The 26,767-nt window shown below is 44.9% G+C and overlaps 1 protein-coding gene across 1 annotated transcript in view; it reads left to right on the top strand.

The window, feature by feature from the left end:
- Positions 1–21,533, top strand: part of Map3k5 (mitogen-activated protein kinase kinase kinase 5) — a 204,984-nt gene extending 183,451 nt beyond the window's left edge. The window contains exons 24-30 of the mRNA XM_036168920.1: positions 4,618–4,803; positions 8,461–8,566; positions 11,895–12,138; positions 16,895–17,007; positions 17,831–17,943; positions 19,490–19,566; positions 20,214–21,533. Of these exons, the coding sequence (XP_036024813.1) occupies positions 4,618–4,803; positions 8,461–8,566; positions 11,895–12,138; positions 16,895–17,007; positions 17,831–17,943; positions 19,490–19,566; positions 20,214–20,274 (900 nt within the window). The 3' untranslated portion in view covers positions 20,275–21,533. The remainder of the gene's footprint in view (positions 1–4,617; positions 4,804–8,460; positions 8,567–11,894; positions 12,139–16,894; positions 17,008–17,830; positions 17,944–19,489; positions 19,567–20,213) is intronic.
- The last annotated feature ends 5,234 nt before the right edge of the window (positions 21,534–26,767 follow it).

The raw sequence follows: 26,767 nt of genomic DNA, 5'->3' as shown, positions 1-26,767 counted from the left end.
CTCCTCTAGGGTAAACAAACAAACAAACAAAAAACCTTCGATGTAGAAACTATATTTGTGAATATTAATTATTGTATGTTGAAAGCAATATTGTTATTTACTCTTTTTCTTGCTTGTTGCTCTCCATTCCCATTCTTTCCTTCCTTCCTTCCTCTGTCCTCCTTCTTTCTGTCCTTCCCTCCTTCCTCCATCCTTCCTCTGTCCATTCCTCCCCCCTTCCTTCCTTCCCATCCTCTTCCTCTCCCTCCCTCCCTCCCCCCCTCCCCCCTTCCCCTCTTGCAATCCTTCCTGTTCTTGTATTTTTTAAGAGAGGAACTGATGGTACTAAGGTCTTTACAGCCCTGATTGAAACAGTGAAATGCTGTGACTATCAGACCCACAGCAACCGTGTATGTACTCTGTTTCATTAACAAGTTACTGTGCGTAACTCCGTGGCCACGTGTGTATACACCACTTGGATGGCACGAGCAGATTCTCGCGTTAATGAACTTTTACCCAGTCCCTACACACCTCTTTTGCTGTTCATTCCTTTGTTCATGCACACAGTCAACAAACAAGGATTAAGCCACATGAATTGCTTATTTTGACATTAGCTCGAGGCTGCCTGTCAGCTGCTTCCCTGATCACTGGGAGCATCAGTGCGTACCATGGACCCCTGGCTTATGGGTCACTATATTCACCCGGGGATTGGGGGTGGGGGTGGGGTTGGCAGCAATGAGCAACTGTGTGGTATGTTACAATGCCTATGTGCCAAAAAAAATTTAAAAAATTTTAATTTTAATTTTAAAAAAAGCAAAGAAGGAAGGAAGGAAGGAAGGAAGAAAAAAAGAAAGAAAGAAAGAGAAAGAAGAAAAGAAAAGAAAAGAAAAAAAAGAAACTTTTTTCCCTGTTAAGTTGGCTTGCTAGGACCACCATAACAAAATGTTACAATCCAGGTGTCTTACTCAGCAGAAATTTGTTTGCTCACGGTTCTGGAGGCTTGCAGTCCAAGGTCAGGATGTGGGCACATGTACTGTCTTCTGAGGACTGTCCCCTAGGTTGCTGATGGCCGTCTCTCTGTATCCCGATATGCCCTTCTCTCTGTGTGAGTAACCCAGTGTCTCTCACGTATGTTATGAAGCCCCCAGTCCAGGTGGATTAAAGCTCTGTCCTTATGACCTTCTTTAACCCTAGTTTAAACCTTTAGAGGTCTCTGCCAAACATTTCCCTAAGGAGTTAGGCCTTCCGTATATGTTAGTGGCAGGGGCCACAGTTCCACTCCTGGGGAGATACTTTCCTGGGATTCTGTTTACAGACACAAGGAAACTTTTTATCTCCGTATATAGACTAGATAAATAGGAGTTCCGGCACCGTAGATCACAGCCCAGCCCTCGTGTGAACGCAAGCTTTCCTCAGATAGTGAGATAGTGAATCCTCAACATGACACGTGTCATCCTCTATTACTCCTGTGACCATCAGGGACCCGACCTCCTGCCCTCCCTAATCCTATGTGAACTGCTCATGGCTGTGGTTCCCATGGACATCACATAGCTTCTTTCCTTCTTAGGTCCTGGGGAAATGGCTGCAAAGATGGTAGAGGGGTGGGCCAGACTTTTACTGTGTCTCAGTCCAACAGTTGGCCTGTTCTTGTCTCTCATCAGGAGAGACATGGAGCCAGGCTCTCTTTCTTGGCTCTTACTGTTCAGCTCCAAGAGAGCCCCACTAGGCTTCTGTGCTGTTCCTTGAGCCTGAGCATTCTGTCACCATAGGAATTCCCTAATATCCATCTTCTGGGTCCCATAAGAAGAGCAAATGTGTGTGCCAATAAGGACTCTGGGTACAGGGAGAGCTTAAGTGATACCACCTGTACTTTCTGAGGAACACCGCATGTAGTCCTAGTGGAAAGCTGTCTCAAGCAGTGACCCTAAGGCCCAGGCAACAGGTATTCCAGCGTGAGAGGCAGCCAGGCCCTAGGTAGGGAGATTCTGGATGTGCCCATTGGGGTCATCCAAGAGTTGAGAGTAGGACAGACTGACATAGGGAAAACCATGTTAGAATGAGGGAGCAGGTGCATGATTGGCGTTCATTCAGTCATTCAGCAAACACTGCACATCTACTAAATGCCAGCTCTGTTCCAAGTGCAGGGGATGCAACAAAGAACAAAATATAACTCAGTAAGTCACTGAAGTTGAGACTCTAATAGAAAAGGAAGAAAAAAACTGGTAGCTGTTTATTAGGTGTACCACAATCCTAGCAAACAGTTCCTCTGGCCATTATTCATGTGTGCGCGCATGCAATCCTCAGGATGCCAGGACTAAAGGGTTGTCCTATTAACAGCCACCTTTGCCAGACATGGCTATTACTCCAGCAGAGATGGAGCATCCTGGGAGTTTGGGGTTAGCTAGCCTAGCAGAAAGAGCGAGCCTTAAGTTCAGTGAGACACCTTGCCTTGAGGTAATACAAGGCAGAGAGGGATAGAGGAAAACACCCAATGTCTGCTTGTGGCCTTGACATGTGTGCATATCTGCATATCACACACACACACACACACACACACACACACACACACACACACACACACCTGTACACACAAGGCTGGAAAGGACTTTGGCAGAAAACCTATGAATGCTTGAGGGAAGGCTCGTTGCCAAATGCCTCCGTTGTCCCAAGCCACATTCACCCTCCAGAACATGCTCATAAAGGAAGGCCCTCGAGAGTTAACACAGAGGGGCTGGTGTTAGGACAGAGAGAATGACCGAGAAAGTGCATGAAGTAGCCCGGACAGGAAGCATTTCCCAGAGCAGAGAACATTCTTTCATAGGACAGCAACACACACACACACATCCATAAAACAGAAGCAACATGTTTTTGTTTTGTTTCATACTTTAAAAAAAAAAAAAAAACAAACAACCTGATGTCAAAATAAATGCTTGCTGTCCACACCATTGGCAGAGCTGCAGCTGATTTTTCCCTCAGCCAAGCTTCCAGTGTCTGAAGAACTCGGTTTTCCTTCCTAATATTTTCCTGGTGTTATGAGATTGCCTGTGAAGCTCCCCTCTGGCTATCGTTTAGTATGTGGTGAGAAAAAAAAAAACAACAAAGCGTATAATTGTTCTCAGTGTAATTTTAAAATGTCCCTTTAATGACAGCCTTTGGGCTTTCGATTTAGACTTTTCTCATGAGAACTGAAACATGGAACCAGGCTCCCAAACCTGGAGACAAAGGTGTCAGTCAATGGTGCTTTTGAAGACTTTTTGATGGTATTCTAATAATTGGAATTTTATTGGCTCAGTGGAGACACTTAATTTTAATAATATAGTAAGAAAATACTATATGAAATAAAAAATACTATATGAAATAAAAAGTCGTTCAGTAAAAATTCTGTTGTTCTTGAAGTTAAATGAGGATCAATGGCATCTTTAAATTAGGCTTTAAAAAAAAAGATTTATTTATTTATTACATACACAGTGTTCTCCCTGCAGACTAGAAGAGGGCACCAGATTCATTAGAGATGGTTGTGAGCTGCAATGTGGTTGCTGGGAATTGAACCCAGGTCCTCTGGAAGAGCAGCCAGTGCTCTTAACCCTTGAGCCATCTCTCCAGCCCCAAATTAGACTTTCTTTACAAAAGACTCAGTCCTTGTTCAAAGTAAAATAAAATAAAATTCACTTTGAAAGAGAGATCTATCTAAATATGTAACATTATCCTTGTCCATTTTTTGGGAGGGGTTGGGTTTTTTTGTGGGTTTTTTTGTTGTTGTTTTTGTTTGTTTGTTTGTTTGTTTCTGAGACAGGGTTTCTCTGTAGTTTTAGAGGCCGTCCTGGAACTCGATTGTAGACCAGACTGGCCTTGATTGCATAGAGATCCACCTGCCTCTGCCTCCCGAGTGCTGGGATTATAGGAGTGTGCCACCACTGCCCAGCTATCCTTGTTTACCCCGTGGTTGTTAAGGAGTAGGCTCCAATGGTGGTATCTGAGACGGGTCCCTTTTATGGCAAGGAATTGACTTTAAAGGTGACAGAAGGACCACGGACATGTTGTGATAGACACAGCCGTGAGAGAAGTGGCCCCTTGGTACCCGGCGGAGCCTAGCAGAGAGGAACCTTGACCATTAAAGCTCCAGGGCTCCATCTTTCCTCTTGCTTGGCTGTTGCTGGCTTTGTGGTGTGCATTCTCTTTTCCCCACCTATTGTCCCCCTCAGCTCCCCCGCTTCTACTCCCTGGGGTGCATCCTGACCCTATTTTATGACCTTTCTGAGGGCAGACTCTGAGATGATGATTCTATGGCTCGGCGACTCTATCTCACTCTAGTGTCCAGTTAAAGTTTCTGAGAACAGGAGTCTCAACACCTCAGCGTATCTCCGTTTGGGCAAAGCTTTGCCTATCTGTGCCCTGGCTACTGACCAGTGTGAGGGCTAAGTACTGCTTCCCTCCAAAGGCTGGTTAGTTCTGTCAGTAGTGATGGCTGCTGAGAGCCACAGAGTTCAAAACATGCTCCTCTTCATTAGTGGGAGGTCTTTTCGGAGCTCAGTTCTTCGGAGAGAAGACGGTGGGAATGGGGAGCTCACTGGGAATGGGGAGCTCATGGCTGGCGTGTTCAGTCCTGAGTAACCGAGGCCTCGTGGGCTCTATTTTCAGGGTGCTGAAGAGCCTAAACTGAAATGGGAACACATCACAACCCTCATCACGAGCCTCCGAGAGTTTGTGCGGTCCACTGACCGAAAAATCATAGCCACCACCCTGTCAAAGCTGAAGCTGGAGCTGGACTTCGACAGCCACGGCATCAACCAGGTGCAGGTGGTCCTCTTTGGCTTCCAGGATGCGGTGAGTGCAGCACTGTGCCGTTATCAATTCCATAGACTCTGCTAAGTGTTCCTTATAAAAATAGGATATAATTCAAATTCTGCACCCTCTCATTGATTTGGTAAACTCCATTCTCTTTGGATGACCCATGTGACATGATAAGAGACCCATACAGCTCACCACCACAGAAAACAGCAGGAGTTACAAACATTCCCACGGCTGGGTTTCTCCTAAGGATCACGTGGTGGATTACTATTCATTTGCACGGCCTCAGAAGCACAGTGCACTTTAGTCATGTGTGTTTTGCAATGTCGTACAAGAAACGCCATCTAGTGGCCATGGAGGGAAATGCACGAATATGCCTGGGAATGCTCTGTTGAATTAGGTGACTCCTCCCCTCTGCCCCCACCACGGTTTTTCTCTGGTTTCCGTAGAGAACATGCTTAAGAGGTTTGCTTCATAAGTATTCACTATGTCCTAGCCAGGAATATAATTCAGAGAACAGGCAATTGACGAGTAAAAATCAATCCATGATCTAATGAGAGATGGCGACCTGTGCTATGCAACCCAAACTAGAAGCCGTGTGTAAGCCCGATTCAGAATTCTTCCTGCTATTTATTCTTGAGCAAGGCTTCTCTGTAGACCTCTGTGCCCCAGGTACCTTAAGCCACTCCCAGACACCCTTACACGGTTACGGAGATCCAAAATAAAAGGTATCTTGATGGTGTCTGGGATGTGACTATGGAATCACACTGTATGGCTCTATTTACATTTTAAAAATTAACTAGCTTTCAATGTATTATCGATCCGATATGTAGAAGGTTTCTTGACATTTCTGTTTGAAGTCACACGTGATCCTCCATTCAAAACTAAATCTTTGCCCTTCAGCAGCCACTGGAGTTCTGAGTGGAAACCACAGGGTCTCGGTGCTGTATGCAGGAACAAGAGCCCTCTCCGGACTGAGATCCTGGCACTAAGATCAGATGCTCAGGCATGCTTACACCACAACCATGGAAACCCAGCCATCTGCAGGAGAGTGAGATGGTTTAGCTGAGCTGTGCTTGCCCACACGTTGGCTTCAGGGCGAGAGGTTGGAAAGCAGATTGGCTGTGGAATTCAGGGTCAGAGCTATCTCGCTGTAATCCTGGGCCTTGGGCCCAGGTCAGACACAGACATGCGACTCCCTCCCTCCTGCTCTCCTCCCTGCCTGTCCAGTGTTCTCACTGGGTAGTATGCTGTGTAATGAGGGTAATATACCGTTTAATGGGGAGCTGTGTAGGGGCAGGGCACGATTATAAAGGATCCCCTCTTGAGAGACATACTCCAGTTTCCTAAAGGATATACCAGTTAGTCACATAAGCAGGTCAATCCACTTAAGAAATGGAAGCGTTTCAAAGTCAGGCTGAAAGAATTTCCTGGAACAAGCGAGGTCCAAGAAATAGTTCATTTCCTTGGGAGCAACTACTACGAGGAAGTCCCCAAACTGACTCTCTCCTAAATGAGGTGATTTTGATGAGACTGGACCAAGGGAGAGGCTGAACGGCTGTTGTTCCAGCTCTTGGCATGAGTTTGCAGCCCAGTCACCATTTCCCAGCTTCCACCAGGGTCTCTAACCATAGCCCTGTTTCCACAGATGCATTGTCAGCCAGGACGTAGTAGAGCCCATCCATACGTTATGACAAAAGCTTGTCTTTGAAGAGTTAATGCACACAGGATATACAAGGGGATTGTTCGGTCTTTGGTTGGTTGGTTGGTTTTGATTTTTTTTCAAGACAGGGTTTCTCTATGTAGTTTTGGTACCTGTCCTGGATCTCACTCTGTAGACCAGGCTGGCCTCGAACTCACAGAGATCCACCTGGCTCTGCCTCCTGAGTCTTGGGATTAAAGGTATGCACCACTACCACCCAGCCATTGTTCGGTCTGTAAAATAAAAAAGAAATTCCGGGGTTGGGGATTTAGCTCAGTGGTAGGCAATCGCAAGGCCCTGAGTTCCGTCCTCAGCTCCGGGGAGGGGGGCGTGGGGAGAAATTCTGACACAGGTTATAACATGGATGAATCTTAAATCATGTCATGCTGCCAGGTGGTGGTGACGCACGCCTTTAATGCCAGCCCTCAGGAGGCAAAGGCAGGTGGATCTCTGTGAGTTTTAGGCTAGTCTGGTCTACAGAGTGAGTTTCAGGACAGCCGGGTCTACAGACAGAGGAACACTGTCTCAAAAAACAAAACACGCAAAAGAGAAAAAAAAAGAAAAAAAAAAAAGAATGTCATGCTAAGCCAAACAAGCTATTCACAAAAAGCCGAATGCTTTGATTTCAGTGAGGCACCTAAAGCAGTTAGACCACAGAGACAGAAATAGGTTAGGCATGCAGGGACTGCAGGGTCAAAGTGAGAACTTACATTGAGTGAGTACCGAGTTCCAGTTGTGTAAGCTCTAAAGATGGACAGCGAGGTCATCGGCACAATAATGTGGGGGTATGTAGTGCCTCCAGTGGCAAAAAAAACATAAATTTTATATTTCTAAAACTCATCTGATCAAATAAGAATGATTAATATTGGAAATTTATAGTATGTATATTTCACAATAGTTGTTAAAAGGACAGAAAGGTCAGGCGTGTGTCTATTTCAATGGGTAGAATGTTACCAGTCACTGTAAAAGGTTATCCTTACAACAAAGATTCATTGTGTAACTTGGCTTTCTGGAATATGCTAGCAGATTATTCCCCTGAATAGAGAGGTATCGGGTGGGGAGGGAGGGGGGAAAGACCCCGATTGTGGCAAGGTGTAGGCGGTACACAAATGCTAATTTCTACTCTCTCCCCTTGATTTTTTTCCAAGTCATAAATGTGCTTAAGCATTTGAGTGTGTTAAATGGCAGTCAGAACATTGCAGGGTAGGGTTTATCCTTATTGAAAACCCCTTGAATTCTCTCTGCTTTTATTCCTTCCACTAACCATCCTGGGTACCAAAGATGAGGCCTGCCCATTTCACCAGAGGCCTTCCCACTCAAATAACTTACTGGCCTAAGTGAAATGTGCTCAGTTTTAATTGGAGAGATTTTCTTTTCATTGGTTATTTTCTTATTTCTTTTTGGGTTTTTTTTTGTTTTTTGTTTTTTGTTTTTTTTTTTTTTTTTTTTTTTTGAGTCAAGATCTTATGGCCCAAGCTGGCCTCGAACTCAGGATCCTCCTGCCTCAGCCTCCTAAGTATTGCAGTTGCAGGTGTGTGGCAGCACACCTAGCTTTCCATTTGAATTTGAAGTGGCGATGTTTATGTCCTAGTGGCATGAAGATGTTATTTATAGTTCAAGGTGATGAAGACTTTCAGTTGCTTTTGTAGATAGTTCACACAAGTGCTTAGATCAGCTGGACAATTTGCAATTAAAACTTAACGTAGACGAGGCCTGGTGAGATGGGTAAAGGTGTTTGGCCCTGAGCCTGGTGACCCGAATTCAATACTGGGATCCTACATGGTAGAAGGAGAGAACTGACTTCCACAAGCTGTCCTCTGATTTCATGTGCATGCCACAGCATGCCTATACCCATACACACACACACACACACACACACACACACACACAAACACACACACACACACACACAGTTGGGGGGAGGAGAATAATAGTAATAAATAATGTAAAAAAAAAAAAAAATGAGACTAAAGGTTACTGGTTTTTTTTAGGTCAATAAAGTTCTCCGGAATCATAACATCAAGCCGCACTGGATGTTCGCCTTGGACAGTATCATCCGAAGGGCTGTGCAAACGGCCATTACCATTCTGGTTCCAGGTCTGTTGTTTCTTTGGTGTTTTTAAGAACACTGGTGGCCTTTTTTAAGAAAATCATTTCAAAACCGCTGTGTCTGACTTACTTTTCTTTTGCTGTGGTCAGACACCATGACCAAGGCGACTCGCAGGAGGAAGGGTTTATCTGGGCTTTCAGCGCCAGAGCAGTAGGAGCCCATCACACCATGGTGGGGAGGCATGCCAGGAGGGAGGCAGGCGTGGTAGCTGAAACAGCAAGCCGAGAGAGCTCACGTCTGAACCACAGGCAGGAAGCTGAGGCAGCAAACTAGGAAGTCGCCCGAGTCTTTGACTTCCCAAAGCCTGCTCCCAGTGACTCACTTCCTCCAGCAAGGCCACCGCACCTCCTAAGCCTTCCCAAATAGTGTCACCAGCTAGAGACTAGGTATACGTGCCGCATACACAATGATACTCCAAGCAAGGCATTCACTGTAGGCGCGGAAGATTTGTTTTGAGCAGCATTCTTGGCCATGAAGAAAAACTAGAAACTCTAAGATGCCCCAAACAGTTGTCAATTTCAATGGGTAGATACCTGTGCCCACAAACATGTTTGTCCCTCTTAAAGCAGTGATTCTCAGTCTTCAATGTGTTGAGAAAAACAAAACACAGCTCTCAAGTCCATCGCAGACCAAACTGGCAACAATCTTCTGGAATTGAGGCCTAGGAATTGGATTTTTTTAAAAATAAAAAATAAAGAGTTTTAGATCCATTACAACAATTGGGAGGAAAGGTGCCGTTTCTGTGTGCTCTCCGCTCCGACATGCACGTCGCCTCTCCCAATATTAGCATTCTCTACCTGAAAGGCACATTTGTTACAACTGATGAGTTTGTACTAGCCTGTCATAGTCACCTGGACTCCATTTATATAGAGCTGTGTAATCTATGGGTTTGTACAAATATATGATGTCTACCCACCATTAGATTATCATCGAGAATATTTTTATGGCTCTGAAAAGATCCTCTATACTCTAGCTATAGAAATCCAATTTGAGTACAGCTCTCGGGCCATTTTGATGCATGGCTGGGTTTGGAAATCATTGGCCTAAACGCACCCTAGCTATATTGGCAATGAAACCCTAAAGGCTTAATATTGATGAACCAAGGTTTGTTTTTGTTTGTTTGTTTGGTTGGTTGGTTGGTTTGTTTTTGTTTTTTTTGATTTTTCGAGACAGGGTTTCTCTGTGTAGCTTTGTGCCTTTCCTGGAACTCACTCTGTAGCCCAGGCTGGCCTTGAACTCACAGAGATCCGCCTGCCTCTGCCTCCTGAGTGCTGGGATTAAAGGCGTGCGCCACCACCACCTGGTGAACCAAGGTTTGTAAAGTGAGTGAGGAGTGTTTCCCTTTTCTAAAGCACACCTCTGAAGTAGCTGGACAGTTTATTCAGTAATAAAAAAAAAAAACCTTTTAAGCAGAATATTTTATTCTTGCACTTTAAAAGTAGGAAAGAGAAACTTCAAAGGATCAATATGAAATATTTTTAAGTCATGTGAATCCTTCAAAGTTGTGGAATTCCTTCTCTGTGCTAAGGATACCTTGCTTGGCTTGCAAGTGTGCATAAAGTATCTTTATTACCTGTATTTCCTAATATCTGTCTGCTGAGAGGACCTAAGTTGTAGTTGCTAAACACCATCCTCTATCACAGTGGTTCTCAACCTTCTGAATGCTGCAACCCTTGAATACAGTTCTCCTGCTGTGCTGACTCTCCTTGCAAGGTGTTTACTAACTCCAAAGGGAAACCAGTAACTGTGGTGGAGGGACCTGGAGGCTTCCTCACCCAATGAAAACATCACTCGCAGTAACAAGACCCACACATCACGCACCTCTTGATAACATGGGCACAAGAAGGGTACAGCATCATGTCAGTGATTTTTTTTCTTTCTCTCAAAGATGCAGTCGCTACTTGATCATGACAGTTTATCAAGTGTACCTAAAGTAAAGGACATTCTATAAAATATCTGAACAGCTGTCCTCAAAAGTGGCAAGTTCTTGGGAGGCTAAGGCAGGAGGATCATGAGTTCGAGGCCAACCTGGGCGACAGAGACCCTGCCTGAACAAAACTAAGACAAACAGGATAAAACCAAAAAGTGAAAGTCATGAGGGTTAGCCCAGGAATACCAGTCACAGCTTGGGGGAGGCCAGGGGAGCTACAGTGAGAGAACACCCATCAAAACGGGACAGATTCACCAGGAAAACTGCTGACAGTTTCGGGGTGTGCTGTGTGCAAGCCCGTCATCCCAGCTCGTGGGAGGCCGAGGCAGGAGGGTGGAGTCTATAAAGATAGCCCGGGCTGCATGCTGAGATAGATCCTGTATTTAAAAAATTAAAGTGGGGGGATGGAGAGCAGGAGAAAGGGAGACTTAATAGTGTCCGTGTTGATGTCCTGGTTGGGACAGCAGTTCTGAAGTCCCATGAGATGTTAAGGTTGGGGCAAGCTTCCCATAGCTACAAAGGAACACTCTGTGTGTTATGTAGTTTCTCTGGTATTGTAAAGTTGTTTCAAAATAAAAGTTCTAGGACTGGAGAGATGGCTCAGGGGTTAAGAGCACTGAATACTCTTCCAGAGGTCCTGAGTTCAGTTCCCAGCACCCACATGGTTATTGGTGAAATTATTAAGGCCACTCCACATAGTTAAAAGGGAGGTTTATTTTGTGGGGTAACTTACAAATAAAGGGATAGGTTGTGGGTCTGGCAAAGGTATGGCGCAGTCTGGTGATGTTCTCTGGAGAACTCTGCTCAGTCTACCTCCAGCGTCCTCCCCCCCCCACCTTGTGGGCGTGACAATTACCGAAGCCTCAATGGGGGTTGGAACTTCCAGGCCAATGCTGGGATGGCTATCCACTACACATGGTGGCTCACAACCATCTGCAATGAGATCTAGCACCCTCTTCTGTATATATAATAAATAAATAAATCTAAAAAAATAAATAAATAAAAGTTCTAAAAGTGTGCAATCTTCCTGTTCCAAAATGATCGCACAGAACAGTGGGAGTCCCTAGTTCTTTCCTCAGCCTGGTCACTGGGAACATTAAGTATTTTTTGCTACTTCTCAAGTGTAGTGGTGGCCAGACAGAGAATTGCTGAGCACAGAAACCAGGATGGCCTTGGGAAGTTAAAGACAGCTGATAATACAGGCCTATTTCATGCATTAAGAGTTGCTCAAGTTCCCGCTAGAAGAACTCTGAACAAATGCCCTGAAGTTCACCGTCACTCAAAAGAGCAGTTTGGGTGGACTGCATTGGGAGCTGATGCATCTCAATGCACGAAGGCAATGACTCAGGCAGTCTTATTGATTAATACTCTATTTTGCCGTGTAGAGTTGAGGCCACATTTTAGCCTTGCGTCCGAGAGTGACACAGCGGATCCAGAGGACGTGGATGTCGAAGAAGAACACGAGGACTCCCCTTCCAATCCAACGGTCCGAAGACCTCAGGCGGTCATCGAGGATGCTGTGGCTACCTCGGGAGTGAGCACGCTCAGCTCCACTGTATCCCATGACTCCCAGAGTGCTCACCGGTCTCTGAATGTGCAGCTTGGAAGGATGAAAATAGAAACTAATAGGTAATGTGAGGGTGTGGGTTGGTTTCTTTTTTCTTATTTCTATAAAAGTGAAGAATTTGAGTCTACTCGAAAAGTCTGGCCCACAGAACACACATGATGATTCTATCACCCCAGCATAGAAAGTTAGCTGCTTTTCTTTTATAAAAATAAGAGAGGCTGATTTTAGCACTCATAAAATGGCACTTTCTGCCTCTAGGAGATCAAGCATGCATCTGCTTGCTGCTTTGCCCCAAGTGCCCTGGAATTGACAGAAGAACTGAGTTGTAATCTCATGAACCTTTTGGACACAGGCTTGGGGCAGCCTGTTTCTGCTGGTAGACAGAGGAGAGAACAGAGCGCACCCGTGATTTGGGATATGTAGTTCTTTCAGGGAAAGATCTCATGCTCAAAGGACAGAAACTAAACTTTGCATTCAGAAGCTTGAAGGTAACCGGCCACCTCTGTGACTGTCCTGTATGCAGGACGCCAGGATCTGTCTGGGATTTGTTGCTGAGAATTTGGTGCCATAGAACCCACTCAATCCAATTGTCGAACGAGAAGTAGGTACGGCCCGTTCTCTGCAGATGTTGGCATAGTTCAAAGTCCAAGCCCTTATGATTTACAGCCAGCCCGTTGACATGTGGGAAACCGACTTTATGGCTCTGGGTCGGTCTACAATGAAAACTTTTTAGTGAGTCAATAAAAGATGTTCAAATATTTAGAAACCTTAGTTGGAGATCTAGTTGTTCATCGATGTCACAGAAGGTAACGCCTTTTGTATTGTAAGGTTTCCGTTTTTAAAAGTTAAGCTTCAGTGTGAAACCTAGTATTATGCACACCTACTTATCTTGGGCGGTTTTCCCGGGGAGACATTTTAGAACTTGGTGACATTGGCTCTGATGTCCGTTCCCAGCCTTGTCCTCCGATGCCCAGCTCTGCCTCGCTCCTCCTCTTCTCCAGCGGTAGCCGGGTTTTACTAACTCATCTGTGGTAGTGCCTACATACTTAGTCATTTCACTTTACCCTGCCACTCAGTCCTGACTGGAACTGATTTGGGAACCCCTGTTCTCTTCTCTGGAGGGGGAAGGTTCCCCAATTACTGTGCTGCTCCAGCCCTACCCACCCGTGGTTTCTGGTCAGAATGATTCTGCAGGAAAGCTGTTCTGTTTACCAAAGAGCCGGTCTACCGGCTTGTCTGCCCACCCTGGGTATGTTGATAGGCTCCGCCTCTCTAAACACACCCCAGAAGTGTGTGTGTGTGTGTGTGTGTGTGTGTGTCCCTTCTCTCCCTTGCCTTTGCTGTGCCTTGTGCTCACCATCTGGCACCGTCTTCTGTCTACCGTGCTTATGACATCTACAGTTCCCAGGAGCCCTGGGCTCCCTGCTGTTTCCTTCACATCCTCACGTGTCTTTTCTGAGGTCCTTTTGGGTCCTCCTGAAGCCTTGCCTCTGAAAACCTACCCACCGCTACAGAGGCGGATGTGCATGTTTCTGTATTACATTACCACATAGCTACCTTTTTGTAATAATCTACGCATCCGTGTGTTTCCTCTGTAGGCCAACAGCTGTCTGTATCTGTGACGGCTAAGGACCACCGACCTCCTCTTTCCTTTCTTAGTGGTCTTTCCCACAGGTTCCCATGACCGTCAGAAAGTGAGGGAAGGAGCAATGTGTTCTTCACAAATAAGTTGAAGAAGGAAGGTTTAGTAAAAGCACACAACAGGAACTGGTAATGTCCTCTTAAGCTTTTAGTTAAATGTTATTTAATTTTTTTCGGTCCTTTTATACAGGGTCTCATGTAGCCCAGGCTGGCATTAAACTCAGTGTGTAGCTCAGGATGCCACTGATCTTCCTGCCCCCACTTCCCAAGTACAGGGATTATAGGTTCCACCTACACGCACCTTCAGTTGACTGTTGTTATGACCCAACTATACACTCTGTGTGTGTGTGTGTGTGTGTGTGTGTGTGTGTAGAGGAAATGTGGGTATATTTATATTTAGGAAAAGAAAGGTGTTTCTCTGGTGTTAAAAATCTTAAGCTTAGGAGCTGAAGAGATAGAGGGTCTGCCAAGCAAGCATAAGACCTGAGTTCAGTCCCAGCACCCACATAAAAGCTGGCTGCAGCTACACATGTCTATAATTCTAGCACTGGGGAGTCGCAGCCTGGATGATCCTTGGGGTGTGGTGCCCAGCCAGTCTAATTGAATCCATGGGCTCAAAGTTCAGTGAGACACCCTGAACTTTCATGACACAGGAAATAACATGGAGAGCAGTTGAGAAAGACACGTGACATTGAATTCAGCCCCCCCCTCAACAGTACTCGTGGACACATATACAAAATCTTTTTTATTATCTATTTATTTATTGTGTATACATTGGTGTTTTACCTGCATGTGCATGTCTGTGAGAGGGTGTCGATCCTCTGGAACTGGAGTTACAGATAGTTGTGACTATCTGCCATGTGGGTGCTAGAAATTGAACCCAGGTCCTCTGGAAGAGCAGCCAGTGCTCTTAACTGCTGAGCCATCTCTCCAGCCCCGACACACAGAATCGTAAGCTTATAATTATTAGCTAAATCAGCTATACCTAGCTCCTGATTTTAGTTCGTTAGTAATTCTAAGTGACAGAAAGAAAGCAGATGGCTTTAGAATATACGTGTCACTTATATTTAAGTAAACCCTTAATAAAATGTTCCGAGAACTCAGTTCTTGCAAGGACTCTTAAAATTAACTCAGAAGTCACTGGCTGGTAATCTAATTTCCCTGGCCTGAGAGTCTAGAACTGCCCACCGGCCTGCCTGACAGTAGTGCATACCTAAGCTGGGAAACTGCCCTCATGGTAGTTTCTTGCCATACCTTTCTGAACCAGTAAGGAAGACCATTGTCAGCCTTACACATTATTTCCCTACTAGCCAGCATGTGGTGATACTAAACTCATGGGCTACATACACACTTCGGGTAAATGGTCTTAAAGCTGGACTTGGAACAGGTGAGGTGGCCTAGTCAGGTGTGCTTACAACGTCAAGTTCTGGCTTTTAAAGATGAAAGGGAACTGTGCAGCCTAAATAAGCTCTGGAAAATGCCCCTGTCCTTTGAGAAGACAATAGCAGTATGCTGTCACTTTTCTATGGGTCTGTAGATCAGCAAGGTAGACAAAGGTATATTCCAGACGGAAAATCGCCCACTTAAAAATTTACCCAGAGCTTGCTTCCCATTCTGTGACATTGGTCACAGGTCCTGGAGTTGATAGAAACTCTCTGGTTCATCCTTCACTTTCAGTCCATTGCTACCAATTCTACAATGACCTCTCCTTCACAGGGGCTCTATCTTTAGGTCCTGCATGGAGCAGGTCTTGGGGCTCAAAATAGGAACCCCTTCTCGGGCTTCGCATTTTATCTGTGTTGTCTCATGGAATGCTCACTGCAGTTCATTCTAGCAGTTTTCCACTTCCTTTTAACGAACGAGAAAACTGGGAACCAGAAGCATTGGGAAACGTGTCTAAGGTGAACACAGGAAGTGTGTGGCTGAGCCAGTCCACAGACCCAGGCTTATCTCTCAGTGACAGCATGCTGCCTACACAGCATGTCAACGGAAGCACACAGCTGTTTAGCCGTACTTTGTCCTGAAGTAAATCTATCAGTGGTCAAAAGATGGAACAAAGATGGCTTGCTGAGAGCTGCAGGCCATGCAGTAATTTGTCTTAAAGGTCTTGCTAATAATTTTGTATTTTATTTTTTAGATTTGCTTAACACGTGTGAGTGTTTTGCTCACGTGTATGTCTATGTGCCACATGTGGGCCTAGTGCCCCGAGATCAGACAAGGGTATTAGATCCCCTGGAACTGGAGTTACGGATAGTTGTGAGCCACCGTGTAGGCTCTGGGAATCGAACCTGGGTCCTCTGCAAGAACAAGAGCTATGGACTGCTCAGCCATCTCTCTGGCCCCAGTAATGACATATTTCAAACTTGTAGAATTGCCAACCAAAAGGACTCAGAAATAGTTTTCTAGAGAACCAGAGCATCGGTTTCTGTAACCTGGAGTGTTTCCTCCCAGAAACACGCTGGACACTGTGAGCAGGGCGCAGGCTGGGTCCCCGTTGCTGAGGGAGCTTTCCGTGGCCAAAAAATGATGGTGGAGTATCAGAATTTACCTTTGCATCTTGGGAGTATGCCAGCTCCACCGCAGGAACTGAATGTACCAAAAAGAACAGGGCTGTCTTTTTAAATGCTTTACTAGCCTCGCCCACCCCCAGAAGTCAGGAAGAAAATAGCAGCGCTGACCGCAATTCAACAGTAATCACTAACGTTTATTGAGCCCTCGTCTGGTGCCAGATATTATAAGAGGCAGCCTCACCTAAGTCCTCCGATTTTCATGGTTTAAGAAGGATCATTGCAGCTAGGGCAGTGGTGGTGCCACACCTTTACTCCCAGCAGAGGCAGAAACAGGTGGATCTCTGAGTTCAAGGCCAGCCTTGTCTGCAGAGTGAGTTCCGGGATAGCCAGGGCTACACAGAGAAATCCAGCCTCGAAAAATAAATAAATAAAAATAAAAGAGAAGGGTGATTACAGGTCTCCACAGATCTGCTCCATATCTGACCATCGACTGAGAGCTCGGAAAACGTGCCCTCTGACCCAGCCCAGATCCACTGGCACTGAGTCTTTGGTTTCGGTCAGATCTCTGTGCTGACTGTAGCCTGAGAAAGAAGCCCGTGCTGACCACATCACTGTTACCTCCTGCTTTATCATCCCATCAACCAACCGATCTGATTCTCTCCTGCAGATTACTTGAAGAGCTAGTTCGGAAAGAGAAAGAGTTACAAGCACTCCTTCATCAAGCTATTGAGGAAAAAGACCAAGAAATCAAACACCTGAAGCTCAAGTCCCAGCCCATAGGTGAGCAGCAGAGAATTTCAAAGTAGTCCTAGCTAGGCACGCCTGTTCAACCAGGCCGCCACAGGAGGCTGGGAGTCAGCAGGCGGTTTACCCACAGACCGAATGAATGTCTTTGTAAGGCTCCCCTTCTTCACTGTAGGATCTGCTCACCTTTGGTGAGGAGCACAGTAAAACTGCATGCTCAGTCACTCTCTCGGGACGGTGATTATTGATGATGTATTATTAAAGGATCTCCTCCGCTTCAGTCTTTCTTTTCAATGATTTCACAGACTGCCCGAATAAAATAATGCTACTGTTTTTTATTTAGCATTTGTATTCAGCATATCCCAGCTTTTCTCCCTTCTAATTTGGAGAGACTTAAATAGAATAAGCTTATAGTAAGAAAATGCCCTAGGTTGAAACAATAAAGAAATCTGTTTTATGAGGAGTCATAGGTGAATCTTATTTGCTAATTGTTAGGAAGTTGTATCTATAGGTTTTTTTGTTCAAGTATTTGGCTCTTTTGTATCATTACAAATAGAGAAAAGATTATAATTGTATAGTATTCTGCTAACTGCTTATCTTAGCTGCATGAATAGTACAAGGTATAATTTGGGTAGGCCAAGTTAATTCTAAGAAGCTACCCATTTCATATAAAAGTATATATAACGTTACTTCTGACTTCCCATTACTAGTAGAGTAGCTTGTCAGTAGATAGCCCATCTTAATTGCTTCTATTAGTACTTCGCTCACAGTCTGCAAATTAGCCAGAAATTTCCAAGGGGTGCTCAGTGTTCCTGATTACTTCCAGGAAGCTCAAGATTTCTCCCAATTTTGGTTCTAGACATCCCTGGGTTCCCCATGTGCCGCCTGCACTGTCCTGGTCCAACCACTGAAGATTCGGAACTTACCGGCTGGCTGAGGGAAAACGGAGCTGATGAGGACACTATAAGTCGGGTAAAGAGGAACAATCTGTGGGACCCATGGTATCCCACTTCTCTACACAGTGATGGGTGTTTGCTGTGTGCCAGGCACCTGAGGCACAGGGACACACAGCTAACTAAGCAAGTCAGAGGTTGGCCTACCTTCCTGAGATTCATATGTTAGCAGAGATAGATGAATTTTACTGATTAAAAAAAAAAAAATTCTTACACCAGCAAATTCTGACACAAAGTTTTCAGGTGTGTGTGTGTGTGTGTGTGTGTGTGTGTGTGTGTGTGTGAGAGAGAGAGAGAGAGAGAGAGAGAGAGATTGATTCTCCCAGAGGATAAAGAATGAGTCTAAAGGAGCGTGTAACTATAAACTAGGCCAACTGTGTATACGGGGACAGGACAGACAAGGAAAGGCGGTACATGCCAGGGTGAGGTACAAGACGTATAAAGGCAAGAGGTAAGGGAGACACGTGCGCCGTTGTCCATAACCCCTAAGGATGCTGTTGTTTGTGGACTGAATAGAGAGAGTAAGGAACAAATGGAGGTGGAACTTGAGAAATATGGCCTTCTGTTGCTGCTACTTTTGCTAAATTTTATTTATTTATTTATTTATTTTTGGTTTTTTGAGACAGGGTTTCCCTGTGTAGCTTTGAGCCTTTCCTGGATCTCACTTGGTAGCCCAGGCTGCCTCAAACTCACAGAGATCTGCCTGCCTCTGCCCCAGAGTGCTGGGATTAAAGGCGTGTGCCACCACTGCCCAGCAAACAATATTTTTAAAAGATGTAATATTTTCCATTTATTATAAATGACCTCTTAATAATTCTATACTGTCTTCAGCTTTATACCTACAATTTAAAAGAACTAAAATAAAATTTTTTTTCACAATATATTGGACTACATAAAATATATAAGATATTTTATTATATATTTTTATTATATTTATATAATATAAATATATTTAGAGTTTCCTTAGAAATCTCCATGTAACAATTTACTGCTAAGTTAAAATAGCTCTCTTGCTAAGAGAAAACAATACACCCAATCAAGTTCTCCAAAACATTTGTCCTCTTAGACTCAAATCACAATCAAGGGGGAGTAAGTAATGAGCCACTAACTCACTGTCCCTTTTATTGGCTTTAAAATGAAAAGCTCCGCTTACATCCAGGACTGACTTTGCAGTGAATTGCAGGAAAGTCCCTGTTACTGGCTATGAAAAAGTAAGCTGGCAGACTGAGTGTAGACCACAGTGCCCCTTGAATATTATTGATGTACTTGGGAACAGTCAGAGCTATGGAACACTCGTTCAGTGCAAACACTAGCAGCCTGCGTAATGATGCATGAGATTAAACCCAAGTCTCTCTATTCTGTAAGCATGGGAATCATACGGATGTGTTTCTTTCTAAGTTGGCAACCAGAAGGCTTTTTCTCTGATACTTCCAGAAGGTTGTTTTTTTGTGGCTTTCCTGTTAGATTCATGCTTAATTATTAGCAGTGTTTGCCTTTTGGACAGCCTTTGTTCGTTAAAAGGAAGCGAAGCATCTTACTCTACATGTACTTTGCTCTCTCTGCAGTTTCTGGCTGAGGATTACACACTAGTGGATGTTCTCTACTATGTTACACGTGATGATCTGAAGTGCCTCAGGCTAAGGTACCATTTTCCCCCTTACATGCTTGTCATGAAGGAAAAGAACCCTGGGTTGAGAACAGGAAGTCTGGGTTCCTGCCCTGCAGGGTCTCTAACCAGCCTGGCAGGCTCAGGAAGGGCTGTGTCTGCTTTTCAACCCTCTGAGTAAACGGAATTAGTTGGGCCAGGCTATTTGTGGGGAACTCTCATAACTAGTATTTCTGTTTAAGTGTATGGCAATCAACTGGAAGAGATTTCTTAAATAATATTGCAGACCAAACGCAAATACTCTAAGGCGGCTGTGAAGAAATGCTCTAATTTAGCTCATGATCCATGGAGATGCTGGAGCACTTTGTATCGCCTGGTACAATTCCTGGTGACAGTTTTCTCTCCCAACCCAAGTAGATCCGTAACTGACAGCCCTTTCTGTAAAGACACATTTCAAGAATGCTGAAAATGTCAAGCCATGATTTGGCACCTTGGTATTTTCAGAAATGGAAAGGTGTGAAGGGTGGCGAGACCACACCATGCACACAGCATACATAAGGCCTGATATGCCTGGGATCTTCATGTTCCCACTAAGGAAGCTGAAAGCTCGGAAGTGCCTTTTCTGTCTCAGGGGCAGTTCCAGGGGACCGTGCCCATCAGCTTGTTCTTCTGTCTCTGAACAGGGGAGGGATGCTGTGCGCGCTGTGGAAGGCCATCGTTGACTTTCGGGACAAACGCGCCTGACGGCCACTGGTTTAACCTTCAGCAGAGACTCTGAACATCAACACAGAACTGCTCTCCTTAGGGGAGGGCAAGTTGAAGGGGGAAGAGAAAGAAGCTGGCTGCACTTTAAATCCAGTATTGTTTACTCATGTCGAAAGAAAAAAAGATGGACAAAATACACTGAAATGTCCTGACTTCTATTTCTACAAAATTCCTGAGGACTCTTCGTAAAGGCTTAAAATAATCCTAATTAGAATCCCGATGCCAAGGATCGTTGTAGTCTGCACATTTTGATGGAGATATTTTTTAAGTGGGCAGCTTTGCGTTTCAGCCCAAATGTCTATCGTGGAACAGGCAGAACATTTTGTGGGACAGTGCACCACTGGATCAAAACCAAAATGTGACCACAACTTTTAAGGGTCCTCTGTGTGTGCTGTGCCCTGAGCACCCGAGTAGAAATGCACAATTTGGATCGTTGTATAAAGTTCTTTTTTTTTTTTTTTAAAGTGTGCAGAATCCAAGAGTAATGGTCTCTACTCTGTGTACTGATTGTCATATTGACTGTATTTTTGTAACTGAAGTTTCTGGCCCTGGAGTGTGTTTGTTGGAGGTGTTTCTGTACTACTGAACTACACCAGTTGCCCATGCCTGGATCATAGTGATGTTAGCTTGTTCTAAAGCTATCAATTATGACATGTTTACTCAGAAAGTAAAAAGATTGCCAATGTGCTACTTTGATAAAGTCCAGAACATTCTTATTTTGTGCTGATGAACTAAATGAATGGGTTAAAATGTAGTTGGATTTTATTGTTGTTGTTCTTGTTGTTCAGTTATGATGTTAAGTAGAATCTGTCTCTATTCAAACCATGAAAAGATAGTTGGGATCTGGATTGTTCCTTGGGGACAGCAGAGGGGCGCAAAAGAGTGGTTACCTTGAAAAAGTAGACACCACTCCATAGCTAAGAGGTTTGCAAGAAGGATCCTAATAGACAGCACTTTCTTTTCTGTCTCCTTGATGTGGTTCCCATATTTGGGGAGGTTTTGAGCCAAATGTTATATTTTTATGAGCCTTCCCATATTAACAGGATGAGATCTGAAACTCATGGGTGGATAAATAAATTTCTGACATACACAAGAATGTGCTTATGACACAGGATGGGAGCAATAAAGAGGTGTTTGAGTACCACAACTTAACCCATATAAAAGTCTTCAGTAATAGAAATGGTCTTTATTTCTATGTGAAAATAAAAGTATAATGCATCATAGTGCATCTGAATATATGAAATATTCTCCTGAATATTTTCTTATTGGACAGCAACAGGGTTGGTCTTCTTTAAAACACTCTAACTTTGGACAGGTCACTAGTCTCTTGACGCCTTAATGGAGATTTTGAAGAAAATAGGTTAAGACACAGTTTGTCTCATTAATTCCAATGTTTTAAATGCTTCTTATATACTATATGGATCAAGATACCCGTTTTCTTTTTTGGGGGAGTGGGGGAATTCAATACAGGATTTCTCTATGTAGAAGGGACTCACTCTGTATAGGAGGCTGGCCTCAATCTCACACAGATCACTTGCCTCTGCCTCCCAAGGGCTGGGATTAAATGTGTGCGCCACCTCTGCCCAGCAAGCTACCCATTTTCAACCAACTCTTCAATCATATCGTTTTTCCTTAGGTCTTCCCCCACCCCTAGTGTCTGTCTCTATTGTCTCCCCACCCTCCACCCTGACCCCCGGCTTTGAGCCTTCATAATTCACAATGTGTTCCCAAGTCACCATCATTAGGCTTCTGTTAGCATTTTGTATCATACACACAAGGAGGTCGTTCCATTGTGGATTAAGGTTCATGAAAGGTTTGTTCTGGGAAGGCCTTTAACATCATTGTGCCAGGGCTTCTCGACCTAGATTCGTGTTCAAGTGACCTAGATACTTATTAGGTAATATCACAGAGTACTTGCTTAGCTCTGTGTAAGACTTTAAGTTCACTTCTAGCAACAACAAAAAGATAGTGATCTGCCACCTGAAGGACCCGACAGGTACCTTGGGAATGGAGAAATAGCTCGGTGGTTAAGATTGCTTACTGCTCTTCCAGAGGATCCAAGTTTGGTTCCCAGCTCCCACCTCAGGCAGCCTGTAGCTACCTGTAACTCCAGCAGCAGGGGAATCTGCCTCCAGCCTCCATGGATAACCAAACTCATATGCACATACCCACACAGAGACATGTATACATATACATAATTTAAAATAAATCTTAAAAAAAAAAAAGGACCGGGCACATCTTTTTAAATTCCCCATCAGTGAATTAACACGATCAGATCACACCTCATTTCTGAGAAAGCAAAGAGGGAAATCGTCCCTCTCATAGGTGTCATAATGAGATGATGGCTTCAGTTAAGTGTAGAGACTAACCATTCCCTAACCCAGGGGAAAGCTCTCTCCTAACTTGTGACCTTTGGCAAATTGGCATCTCTGGGTAATGTGATACTAATTGGTCTTATCAATAAAAGCCAGGGGTCAAATATCCGGGTAATAACCTGAAAGATCAGAGAAGCAGAGGAGCAGCCACCAGTTACTTCTTACCTCTGCGAATCCTCAGACCGAATGGGGGCCGAGATCCTCTCTGTGTCTCAGCTGCCGCCTCCGTGAAATAGGGAAATCATGTTTTCTTCCTCAAAGGGTTGTTCTAAGATTCCAATAAGGACAACGCAGGTAAGGTACTTAGTGCTTAGCGTATAGTAAGAGCTCAGGTGTGCCTGTCCTTGGGGTGGTCTCTCACTCAGAAAGCATTGTGAAATGCTGCCTGTGGGCCAAGCTCAGTGCTTAAGATTGCTTACTGCTCTTCCCGGTGAGTGAAGATGCTTTGCCGTGTGAGCCTGGTAGCCTGTGAGCTACCAATCCCCAGCACTCGTGTAAAGGTGGGGGGAGGGAAGTGATGCCACAGTTGTCCCCTGCGCTCCACACGTGTGTGCAAGCTGAGTCCCGCACACATCGTACACAAGGCACGATAAATAAATAATAAATACTGGGCAGTACATGTTGTGGTATGTGAGTGAAGACGTGGTTCTTGCCCCTCAAGCCTGCTGTCAGACGTGGAATCAAAGGTGTAGGAGGGCTGTGGTTACATCCGCCAGAGGGAATCAAAAAGCTTTTCAAGACATGAAAGGCCGAGAGCCGAGCCTGGGAATATAGTTTAGGGCAGAAAAGTTATGCAGGGATGGTGGTGCCAGTACTAGAAGAGAGAGAAACTGGATTTCCACATGTGGATCCAGTGGTCTTTTTGTTTGTTTTTGTTTTTTTTGGCTTTGGTTTTGTTTGTTTGTTTTTGTTTTTGTTTTTCGAGACAGGGTTTCTCTGTGTAGCTTTGCGCCTTTCCTGGAACTCGCTTTGGAGACCAGGCTGGCCTTGAACTCACAGAGATCCGCCTGCCTCTGCCTCCCCAGTGCTGGGATTACAGGCGTGCGCCGCCACCACCGCCCGGCCTTGGTTTTGTTTTTAATAACATCCTTGTCTCTTCCTCTGAGTTCTGCTGTGGCATACCTTGCTCCCTTCACTGCTAGGCCACTGCACAAAGGAGTCTGGCAAAGGTGAGCGTCCCCCACTTGAATGGCTATGACGTGTGAGATGCTGTGGCACCACAGAAGAGAAACAAAGTACAGATAGTGTATATGATGTCGCCAAGGACATTTCAGCCTGCGCACAATTAAGATGACTCATAGTTCCAGACTCTCTGGAAGCCCCCTAGAAACACACACACGGAACACCAAGTCCCTGCCATCAAAAATGGACATCAGATCGAAGACCCAAATTTGCCCTAAATCTCCCCAAGTTTCAAGGGTTGGTCAAGTGTTAAACCCAGCGTCCGCTAGTAAAGTTCGGAGGGTAGGCCCACTGAGCCAGGGCAGGGGGACACATTTCTTGTGGGAGAAGGATCTTGACCTGGGCCTTTCAGAGGTGATAGTCAGGTCCAGGCAATCACCCTGGAAAGACAGCAGGCTACAAGGAGATTCTGAAACATTCTGAGGAAAATGAGAAAATCCATTAGGCAGGAAGTCACATGGTAGTGCCAAAAGTTAGCATGTGTGTGTCAAGGGGCTCTTGGGGAGTGGGGATGGGGAGGGAGTGATGTTAACATCAAATGATGTGGAAGAAGGGAATCTATTAAAGGGTTTGAGCCAGGAGGGAGAGCAGTGTAAAGTGGTCGAGTATGAGAAGATTAGTAACCTAGTGATGGGATCTAAGGGGGATTAAGGGGAATTGACTGAACAGGGCCATTCCAAGCCTGTCTCAGATCTGAAAGAGGGTCCGGCACCAGTCAGGCTAGTAGGAAGTCAGGGGGGCGTGAGTGAATGGTAAAGACTTGGAAACTGGGCAGTGATGATGGACCCAGGGCCTTGTGCTTGCTAGGCAAGCGCTCTACCACTGAGCTAAATCCCCAACCTCGAGAGAAAGATTCAAAAGTAGAAATTCAGTGAGTGGGAAGCGTTCTGGATATATTGAATTCATAGAGTATAATGATAGAATTGCACAGAGAATGTGAGAACAGGCTAGAGAGAGATTTCAGACAGTGAAGTACTTGCCTTGTAAGCTGAGGACCTGAGTTCAATTCCCAGAATAACATTTAAAAAAAAAAAAAAAGGAAAAAAAAAAGGCAAGTGTGGTGCTATGTGCCTGTAATCCCGGCACCGGGGAGGCAGGAACTGGCGGATCCCTGGGGCTTGCTCTGCAGTCAGCCTAGAAGCAAGCTCTAAACCAAAGGAGGGACCCTGCCTCAAAAAAACAAGGTGGGCAGGACATTGGAGGTTGACCTCTGATCTCCACACATCCATACACACGTAGACATGGTTGAACACACACACACACACACACACACACACACACACACACACACACACACAAATTAAAGACAGTACTGGAGAAGGTTGGTACTGAGTCTGGAGTATATAGTCTAGACTTGAGAGTCAGCAAGGTAGAGTTAATCATAAGTGGGGGTCATGAGAGAGAATGCGGATAGGAGAGCGGTGGCTCAAACTTTGGGGGGTACGGAGATCTCGGGAGCAAACTGGAAGGGGAAGATCCAAGCCAACAGAGGAGCCTGAGGAATGAGTGGGAACTAGTTAGTGGTAAGTGAGACAGTGGAGGATAATGCGGGATCAAGTCCATAAAATATCTAGGGGTTTGGGGTGGGGGAGGGAGTGGTGTGTGTGTGTGTGGGGGGGGAGTATTATTATGCACCTACCATCACAATAATCAGGAGCTGGAAGCAGAACATCCAAGAATTCCAGGCCAGCCTCAACTACATAATGTTGGAAGTCAGCCTGGGCTACAAGTCTTTCAAAAACAACAAGGGGGCTGGAGAGATGGCTCAGAGGTTAAGAGCACCGACTGCTCTTCCAGAGGTCCTGAGTTCAATTCCCAGCAACCACATGGTGGCTCACAACCATCTGTAATGAGATCTGGTGCCCTCTTCTGTATACATAATAAATAAATCTTAAAAAAAAAATCAACAACAACAAAACCAAACCCAAGGCAGCCCACTAAACAAAAACACCCAGATGTCAGGGGGAACCATTGATTGAAAAACACTCAGCAACTTGATACTGTGACTCAGAAAGCCACTATAGATGAGCAGGAAAAACTGGGTATCTTGTTTTTAAAATAATTGTGTCTCAAGAGTTCATACTGTTAACTACTTTTGTTGAACAAAACATGTGAAGGCCGATGGAAAGTCAAGAGAATAGATTGTCGGGATCACATGACTCTGGGGGGAGAGGCATCCTGGTGATAAGAAGAGAAACAGAGGCTCAGCTCCACCCTGGAAAGGAGAACCTTGGGAATCGGGAGAACTTTGGAGTTGGATGTGAGAGCTCAAGGCAGATGGTGCCTGTGTTCCTAGTAAAGGACAACCTGAAGGACAGTATGGTGGCATCTGACATTTAACAGATGCCTGAATTCACAGTCTACTGTGTGGCAGACATGAAGTAGGTTTGGAACTAGGAGTCTGTCCAAGGCCTTACGTGTACAGGGTTTGGTGTCCTTACGGGAATGAACTTGGAACACTGAAGCACAAATCATCAGAAGAATTCGAGTGTGGACAAGCTCACTCCAGATCAGCTACTACCAAACAAACGCGTATCAACAACCTCTTTTGATGTGTTGTTTGTTTGTTTTGAGACAGGGTCTCTCTATTTCGTCTAGCCTGACCTTAAGCTCCCTTTGATCCTCCTGCCTCAGGGATTAAGGTGGGATTGAAACACCTAGTATAAAGAATGTCATGGCTTCTGTACTTAATGTCAGTCAAAGGCTGAAAACGAATCACCTCCCTTTTCCAGGGGTCTGCCGAATAGTTGAACTACATTCAGTGGAGGGAGTCTTACTGGTGTTCAAAGACAGGTGTCCTGAACGCTCCTGCCTTCACATGTAAAACATCTTTACTGAGGCCCAAGCCGAGCTCTCTATCTAGAGCTTTCTCTGCTCCCCTTGAGCTTTCTGTGTATTGACCGTAAATGTAGTAA

Source organism: Onychomys torridus, chromosome 19 (genome assembly GCF_903995425.1).
Source record: "Onychomys torridus chromosome 19, mOncTor1.1, whole genome shotgun sequence".
NCBI lineage: Eukaryota > Metazoa > Chordata > Mammalia > Rodentia > Cricetidae > Onychomys > Onychomys torridus.
Note: the sequence above shows the minus strand (reverse complement) of the source record. Positions and strands in the feature narration are given on the sequence as shown.